The sequence below is a fragment of the Erinaceus europaeus genome, chromosome 4 (assembly GCF_950295315.1).
Source record: "Erinaceus europaeus chromosome 4, mEriEur2.1, whole genome shotgun sequence".
NCBI classification, from domain to species: domain Eukaryota; kingdom Metazoa; phylum Chordata; class Mammalia; order Eulipotyphla; family Erinaceidae; genus Erinaceus; species Erinaceus europaeus.
The window spans coordinates 53,826,055-53,834,581 of NC_080165.1; the positions used below are offsets into that span (position 1 = coordinate 53,826,055).

Sequence of the window (8,527 nt, forward strand, 5' to 3'; positions counted from 1 at the left end):
CACTGACAGACCCATGCCGCGTGTGTGGAAAAACCAGGCTAAATTTTATTTTCCTGCAGCACGTGTAACTCGAAGGTGCAGGGAGATTTTAAGTTACCCCAATTAAGAGCTGGAGAATTCTCTGAACTGGGTTTGAAGTGGAGCTCAGGGCCAGGGCCTAAGACAAGACCCAGCCTGGATCGTGGAGCTGCTGTCAACTAGCATCAAACTTGCAGGCAACTGGAAAGGGAGGCAGGAAATGGAGAAGGTGATCCCTGAGGCACAGTAGCAGTAACAGTCTTGCAGACCCTACTTCTAGTGAGGTGGTTGCCAAAGGAGGGTCAAACCCTAAACTGCGCAGAGATAAGTTAGCTGCCCTTCTTCCTGGCTAGTGGGAAGTGGACCTTGTAGTCCAGCGGCTGAGACTCCATTTAGAGTATGGAACTTAGAGTATGGATTTTACTCCCCGAGGAGTGAGGAGTACAATTTCAGGCAAATGAAAGGACACAGACCCTTTTGTTCAAGGTTTGGGCTTCTGGATGAAGTGGTAAGGGCCCAAATATTAAGGGATTTGGAATTCCAAGGGGAAAGGAAGAACTGGTGCTTGAAACCAGTGCTCCTCATTCAGCCTCCCCCTCCTGGGGCCGAGAAAGCAGGTGAAGTTTTCTTTGCAGCTGGGTCCGGAGGTAGCGAAGGTCTTGCTGGTCAAGTCCATGAGCCAAGCCCAGGTAGAGAGTGAGGAGGAGAGCAAGGAGGAGGCGGTCAGTGCCCATGGTGGGCACCACCCACAACACAGTCAGCAGCTCCACACACACTGGGTGACGCAGATGGGAAAAGAGTCTCAGGGCTCGGGGAGACTTTAGAGCCAGGGGCTCACCCAATCCCAGCACATGGTAGTATACCTAGGAGAGGGAGCACCATTTAGAAATTGAATCATAATCTTTTTGCCACCTTGTCCCTTCTTCCTTTCCCTTCCAGGTGCCCTCAGAAACTAGTGACCCTCCACCCTCTATCTCTGGTTCATGAACCTTCCCCGGGTCCAAGAGGCCTGTGGTTTCTGACTTAAAATTTTTCTTATTAAAAAATTATCTTTTTTTATTCATTGGCTAGAGACAGCTAGAAATCAAGAAGAAGGAGAGAGAGGGAGAGAGGGAGAAAGACACCTGCAGCACTGCTTTATCACTCGTGAAGCTTTCCTCCTACATGTGGGAACTATGGGCTTGAACCCAGGTCCTTGTGCATGATAGCATGTGCCCTCAACCAGGTGCGCCACAACCTAGGCCTGATTTCTGATTTTTGAGGGAGGGCAGAGGGGATACCATCTTATCAGTGAGGTAGATATGTCAGGGTGGTGGGAAGAAGAAGGAAAAGCATGGGAGGAGGAGGGAAATTCATGAAAGGGAAAAGAAATATCTTAGCATCAGAGATCTGAGAGTCTTACCTGTTTGAGACCCATAAGTTCGGCATAGTCAAAGACGAGAAGGATGCTGAAGATGAGGAGCCAGGAAATAACATGGAGCACAAAGCAGAGGAGGGGCACCCAGGTCACCCAGGGCTCAGCCTGGGCCTCCCACAACACAGGGCCGCTGGGTACAGGCTCCCAGTACCGCATCACCAGCTGAAGAAGGACAAAGGACTGGGTATTCTAGCAGCCTATCTTTGAAAGACCTGAACTTAGAAGCAGGTCTTTTTTTTTTTTTTTTTTAGAAGCAGGTCTTATCCTTGGCTGGCTTGTTGTTGCCTCCATGATAAACAGAGATTCACCATGTTTAGGATGCTGGGATAACCTTAGAATTTACAAACTGTGTGTTCTCAACTAAGTGTGCCACGTCCGGGCCCTAATAATAACAATACTACTGAAAGAACTACAATAATAGTGGGAGACTTCAACACTCCACTCTCACACTTAGACAGATCAACAAAACAGAGAAACAAGAGAATTAAACAAGAGAATTAAATGATGAGATGTCTAGACCTCCTGGACATTTTCAGAGTTCTTCACCCCAAAAAACTGGAATACACATTCTTTTCAAATCCACACAGCACATCCTCAAGGATAGACTACATGTTAGGCCACAGAGACAGTCTCAACAAATTCAAGAGCATTGAAATCATCCCAAGTATCTTCTTAGACCACAGTGCAAAATTTCCCAGGAAAATTGGGAGCCAGGTGGTGGTGCATCTGGCAGAGCACATACATTACAGTGTGTAAGGATCTGGTTCAAGTTCTCAGTTTGCTCCTGCAGGAGGAAAGTTTCAAGAGTGGTGAAACAGTAGGTCTCCCCCCTCTTTCCCCTCCCCTCAGTTTCTCTGTTTCCATCCAAAATAAATTTTTAAAAATTCAGTTTTACAAACTGGATGAGTTGATCTGATACTCAAATTAGCCTATATCAAGTACTTAGTAAGAAGACATATTGGGTCTGGGAAATGGAGCAGTAGACAAAACCTCGGACTCTTACGTATGAGGGAGGTTCTGAGTTAAAACCCCTGGCATCCCATGTGCCAAAGTGATGCTCTTTCTCCTCTCTCTTTAATATTTCATTTTATTTATTATTGGATTGAGAAAGTGAGAAATTGAGAGGGGAGGAAGGGTATAGAGAGGGAGAGAGACAAAGAGACACCTGCAGCGCTGCCTCACCACTTGTGAAACTTCCCCCCTATAGGTGGGGACCAGGGCTTGAACCTGGGTCCTTTTGCACTGTAATGTGTGGGCTTAACCAGGTACACACCACCTGGCCCCATGATGATTTTTCCCTAACAAACTGAAGAGGGATGAAAAGAAAAAGTGGGCAGTTGGGGGAAATGGGTCAATTGATAGACAGACCATAAGACCTTCATGCTTAAGGCTCCCAGTTTGATCCCCAGTGCTCCAAGTGCCAGTGCAGAGCTCTATCTTAGCTCTCTTTCTCTTCATGTATCTCTCTTATACAGAATAAATAAAATCCTTTTAAAATTTATTTTATTTTATTTTTTATATTTATTTATTTTCTCTTTTTGTTGCCCTTGTTGTTTTTCTTTGTTGTTGTTGATGTCGTCATTGTTAGATAGGACAGAGAGAAATGGAGAGAGGAGGGGAAGACAGAGAGGGGGAGAGAAAGATAGACACCTACAGACCTGCTTCACCGCCTGTGAAGTGACTCCCCTGAGGTGGGGAGCTGGGGGCTTGAACCGGGATCCTTCCGATGGCCCTTGCGCTTTGGGCCACTTGTGCTTAACTCGCTGTGCTACCGCCCTATTCCCCATAAAATCTTTTTAAAAAAATATTTATCCCCTTTTGTTGCCCTTGTTTTATTGTTGTAGTTATTATTATTGTTGTTGTTGTCATTGTTGGATAGGACAGAGAGAAATGGAGAGAGGAGGGGAAGACGGAGAGAGAGAAAGACACCTGCAGACCGGCTTCACTGCCTGTGAAGCGACTCCCTTGCAGGTGTGGAGCGGGGGCTCAAACCAGGATCCTTCCGTCGGTCCTTGCGCTTTGCGCGTGGCGTTCGCTTAACCCACTGCCCGACTCCCAAATAAAATCTTTTTTAAAAGGTATATGAGTACCAACTGGGAAGCATCCTCTTGAGACCTAGGGAAGTGGTTTTGAAGAAAGGGTAAGACTGAAGAGGAATTCATGAGGGACTAGCAAGCGCTACAACATAAACAATGTTGCAAGGGTGAAAATGCACATACAGTGCTCGAGGAAGGACAAAACACATCATTCTTGATAAAAAAGTAGGATATGTATGTGCTTTGGAGGAATGGAATTTGAGATTAGAGCTCTGAATATCCCCCAGTTCTTCAGAATCCACATTTTGTGGATTGCCTTGCCCCTCCAATCCTGGGCATCCTACCCATCAACTCTATTTCCCTTGGAAACAGCAGTCAGGGTCTCATACCTGCAAGGCTAAGGCAGTGCATGCCACATACAGTGACCTCTGAAGGACCCCAAAATACCGAGACATCCATGCCTTCACTGTTTCAGTTGCCATGAGGCTGTGCTGTCCCACAAATAATAGTAGGAGCCCAAGGTTTCGCGCTAAGGATGCAAGGACACTGTGGTCGTGCAGAACATCCATCCATCCCTGGCGGGCAACTAGGAGGAAGTTGGGAGAAAGGGATAAAAGATCAAGGAGATGGGAGACAGGCGCCTCCCCCCAACCCATAGACCCTCATTTCCTCTGAGAGTCCCAAGCCATATATCACTTAATGTTTTCAAGTGTCGTAATGCTTCTTTTCTAGGCTTTGCCCACCTCATTTTTCCATTCTCTATTTCTTCCCTCCTTCAGAGCTGGGGGAGAGGGTTCATTCTGGGGACATACAACTGGAGATGTCAGCGTTGGATTGCCCCTCTTCTTTCTGTTCTCCAAAAGCTGCCTCTCTTTAGCACGCCCCTCTCCATAGTTTCTATAAAGCACTCTTAAAAATCCCCATTCATCACAGTTCTCCTCCCCTCAGGCTCTCACTCTCCCCCCTTTCCTAAACGCTTACGCCCAAGTTCCTGATTTAGTTCTCTGGTCTGTCCAGCAGTTTCTTGATGACTTTTACGATTTTAATTCCCTCTCCCGGGTTTCCCCTGTCATTTGTCTCCAAGCCCCGCCCCTGTCCCCTCGCCCGCAGCTGCATCTCACTACTCCAGTTTATCCTCTCTCCCTCCAGCTCACCCGGACCACCAGTCTCCGAGATCCCTCCAAGAAGTGGTCGAAGGGAGGTAAAACGCACGAACTCCACTCCAGTGCTAAAGGCTAGGATGAAAGAGGCGAGGGCAGCAGAGACCAGGAGCAGCGCGGGGGCCATGGCTAGAAGTGGAGGGGTGGGGCAAGGGGCGGGTTTGGGATTCCCGCGGCGCAGGCCCCGCCTCCTGCCCGAGACCCCGCCCAGAAGGGCGGGGCTCCCGCGCGTGAAAAACCTCTGTTTCCGGCGACAACCACAGAGGAGTTTTGCTGCTGGTGCTGGCAGGTGCTGGCTGGGTACATTTCTGCCGCTTGCGGTCTGTGCGTCACAGAAGGAAATGCTAGAATCTCAAGTGAGAGGAGAAAAGAGTCTGCAGTCACTCGTGGCTTAGATTCCAGCTTGCCTAGTTTTCTCAACTAAAATGAAGACAGTTATTATTTGCAGGTTTCTCGTGGAAATAGCATCATAAGCACTTTTTCTTTTACAGCCTTGGCTAGAAAATAACCAGAGTTGGAGATTACTAACCAGAGTTGGAGATTACAAAACAGAGTTGGAGATTACACACATTTAGTAACAGGACAAGAGAACAGAAGGTCATTGACGCAGGCTTTTGAGCTCAAATTTCTGAATCACCAAGTACAGTTAAAAACAAAAAACATGGGAGTTGGGCGGTAGCGCAACGGGTTAAACGCACGTGGCGCAAAGCGCAAGGACCGGCCTAAAGATCCCGGTTCGAGCCCCCAGCTCCCCACCTGCAGGGGAGTCCCTTCACAGGCTGTGAAGCAGGTCGGCAGGTTTCTGTCTTTCACTCCCACTCTCTGTCTTCCCCTCCTCTCTCCATTTCTCTCTGTCCTATCCAACAATGACAACAGTAATAACTACAATAATAAAAACAACAACAAGGGCAATAAAATGGAATATATAAATAAATATTTTTTAAAAAATTTAAAATTTTTAAATATTTCTTTATTTACCCCTTTTTTCCCCTTGTTTTTTAAATATTTATTCCCTTTTGTTACTCTTGTTTTATTGTTGTCGCTATTGTTGTTGTTATTGATGTCTTTGTTGTTAGGACAAGGAAGTGGAGAGAGGAGGGGAAGACAGAGGAGGAAGAGAAAGATAAGACACCTCCAGACCTACTTCACCAACTGTAAAGCGACTCCCCTGCAGGTGGGGAGCTGGGGGCTCGAACCCGAATCTTTACTCCAGTCCTCACGCTTTGGGCCACGTGTGCTTAACCCACTGTGCTACCACCAGACTGCCGCCCTTGTTTTTTTTATTGTTGTTGTAGTTATTATTGTTGTTGTTATAGATGTCGCCTTTGTTGGATAGGACAGAGAGAAGTGGAGAGAGGAAGGGAAGACAGAGGAGGAGAGAAAGATAGACACCTGCAGGCCTGCTTCACCGCCTGTGAAGCGACTTCCCTATAGGTGGGGAGCCGGGGGCTTGAACTGGGATCTTTAAGCCGGTCCTTGTGCGTGGTACTACGTGCGCTTAACCCCCTGAGCTACCGCCCAACTCCCCACTTTATTTGTTTAAAGTGGGGTCAGGGCGCCAGGTGGTGGCTCACCTGGTTAAGTGCACATGATACAGTGTGCAATGACCCGGGTTAGAGCCCCTGGTTCCCTTCTGCAGGGGAAAAGTTTTGCGAATGGTGAAGGAGGTCTGCAGGTGTCTCTCTGTCTCTCTCTCTGTTTCCCCCTTCCCTCTAGATTTCTGACAGTTTCTGTCCAGTAAATAAATAAAGATACTTTAAAAATAATTTAAGGGAGACGGGCGATAGTGCAGTGTGTTAAGCGCATGTGGTGCAAAGCGTAAGGACCGGCTTAAGGATTCGGGTTCAAGCCCCCAGCTCCCCACCTGAAGAAGAGTCGCTTCACAGGCGGTGAAGCAGGTCTGTAGGTGTCTATCTTTCTCTCCCCCTCTCTGTCTTCCCCTCCTCTCTCCATTTCTCTCTGTCCTATCCAACAACGATGACAACAATAATAATAACTACAACAATAAAACAACTAGGGCAACAAACGGGAATAAATAAAATAAATATTTTTTTAAAAAAAATAAAAAATAATTTAAAAAGTGGGGTCAGGAGTTAGCTCATCTGGTACATCGTCTTGGGTTTGAGCCTTGGCACCACATGGAAACATGGAATGCATCGGGGGACTCCACAGATGGTAGAGCACTTCTGTGGTGTTTTGTCTTCTGCTCTTGCCTTTCTCTAAAGTAGATGGGGGAGGGGTGGTGAAACAACTCATCTGGGGGCCGGGTGGGGGTTGAGCACATGTGTTACAATGTACAAGGACCCAGGTTGGAGCCCCCAGTCCCCACTTATATGTGGAAAGCTTTGCAGGTGGTGAAGCAGTGCTGCAGTCTATCTGTCTCTCTCCCTATCTTTCCCCTTCCCTCTCCATATCTGGCTGTCTCTAACCAGTAAATAAAAAGATTAAAGAAAATTAAAAAAAAAAACTCATTTGGTTAGTGTAGTGTTTTGACATGTATGCAATCCAGGCTTGAGTCTGACCCCCACTCCATGGAAGGGAACTTCCATGGAGTATTTCACTCTTTCTCTATGCCTCTGTGTCTAAAAATAATAATAATGATTTGGGTGGTGGCATGCCTGGTAGAGCACACATCTTACAATGCACAAGGACCTAGGGTTCAAGCTCCCAGTCCTTACCTGCAGCTTCACTAGTGGTGAAGCAGTGCTACTAGTGTGTGTGTGTCTTCCCTTTCAATCTCTATCTAATAAATAAATAAAATACTAAAAAATATATTTGCAGGCGCAAGAGGTCTAGATTTAGGTCCTAGGTACATATGTACTAGATGATACTCTGGTTCTCTCTCCCCTACTTGCTCTCTCATAAGTAGGTAAACCTTAAAATAAATAAATAAAGGAGCGCTTGGTGGTGGTGCACCTGGTTAAGTGCTCATATTACCATGCGCAAGGACCCAGATTCAAGCCCCAGGTCCCCACTTGCAGGGGGAAAGCTTCACGAGTGGTGAAGCAGCGCTTCAGGTGTGTCTCTCTGCCTCTCCCTCCTTCTCAATTTCTCTCTATTATATCAAATAAAATAAAGTTTTAAAACATAATGGAAAAAAAAGATGAGAGGGAGTCACGTGGTATCGCAGCAGGTTAAGTACACATGGCACTAAGCACAAGGACTGGCTCAATGATCCCAGTTGAGCCCCCGGCTCCCCACCTGCAGGGGAGTCGCTTCACAGACAGTGAAGCAGGTCTGCAGGTGTCTGTCTTTCTCTCCCCCTCTCTCTCCCCTCCTCTCTTGACTTCTCTCTGTCCTATCCAACAACATCGATAGCAACAATAACAATATTGATGACAACAAAGGCAACAAAATGGGGAAAAAATGGCCCCTAGGAGCAGTGGATTCGTAGTGCAGGCACAGAGCCTCAGCAATAACCCTGAAGGAAAAAGAGAGAGAGACAGAGAGACAGAGAGAGAGAGAAAGTTGGCATAATGCATATACCAGGTTCTGGTGCCACATTAAACAAAAGTTCCACTGAGAAAATATTACAACTAGAAGAGTATTGGATTTGCATGCCTGAAGCTCAAGGTTCCATCCTCAGTTCTGCATGTACAAGGGTGATACTCTGTCTCCTGTCTCTCTCTCTCTCCCCACTCTCTCCCCACTCTCTCCTGCCTCTCTCTTCCTCTCTCTCTCTCTCTCTCTCTCTCTGTCTCTTCTCTATTTTATATAAAATAAAATCAATTGGAACCACGAGACAGGTCATTCTGAAAACTCTACACCTCACCAAACAGGAAGTCTGTGCTTGATCTGTGACACCACATGAGACCACTATACAGCACATCTAGGGAAGTTACATGGATGGTGGAGTGATGTTGTGGAATCCCTCCTCTTCCTCCCCCTAAAATAAT

The 8,527-nt window shown here is 46.8% G+C and overlaps 1 protein-coding gene across 4 annotated transcripts; it reads right to left on the minus strand.

Annotated features, from left to right (window-relative positions):
- Positions 1–21: 21 nt before the first annotated feature.
- NRM (nurim) lies at positions 22–4,807 on the minus strand. Of its 4 annotated transcripts, none has more exons than XM_007532303.2 (4): positions 4,626–4,798; positions 3,861–4,057; positions 1,421–1,597; positions 22–881 (listed from the first exon to the last, which is right to left on the minus strand). In XM_007532303.2, exons 1-4 carry the CDS (start codon positions 4,756–4,758, stop codon positions 600–602), a joined length of 789 nt encoding a protein of 262 aa, XP_007532365.1. In that variant the 5' UTR covers positions 4,759–4,798; the 3' UTR covers positions 22–599. The 4 variants fall into 4 exon arrangements, with proteins under 4 accessions (XP_007532365.1, XP_060045363.1, XP_007532366.1 ...); XM_060189380.1 differs by having other exon boundaries at positions 4,596–4,798; XM_007532304.2 differs by lacking the exon at positions 1,421–1,597 and having other exon boundaries at positions 4,626–4,807.
- Positions 4,808–8,527: the final 3,720 nt, after the last annotated feature.

Bases quoted from the DNA above. Each gene is read 5' to 3' on its own strand.
- NRM (XM_060189380.1), bottom strand. From the start codon at position 4,758: ATGGCCCCCGCGCTGCTCCTGGTCTCTGCTGCCCTCGCCTCTTTCATC. The intron at 1,598-3,860 runs GTATGAGACCCT...GTCCTTCTTCAG, and splicing joins GCACTGCCTTAGCCTTGCAG to CTGGTGATGCGGTACTGGGA. The intron at 882-1,420 runs GTAAGACTCTCA...TCCCTCTCCTAG, and splicing joins AACTTATGGGTCTCAAACAG to GTATACTACCATGTGCTGGG.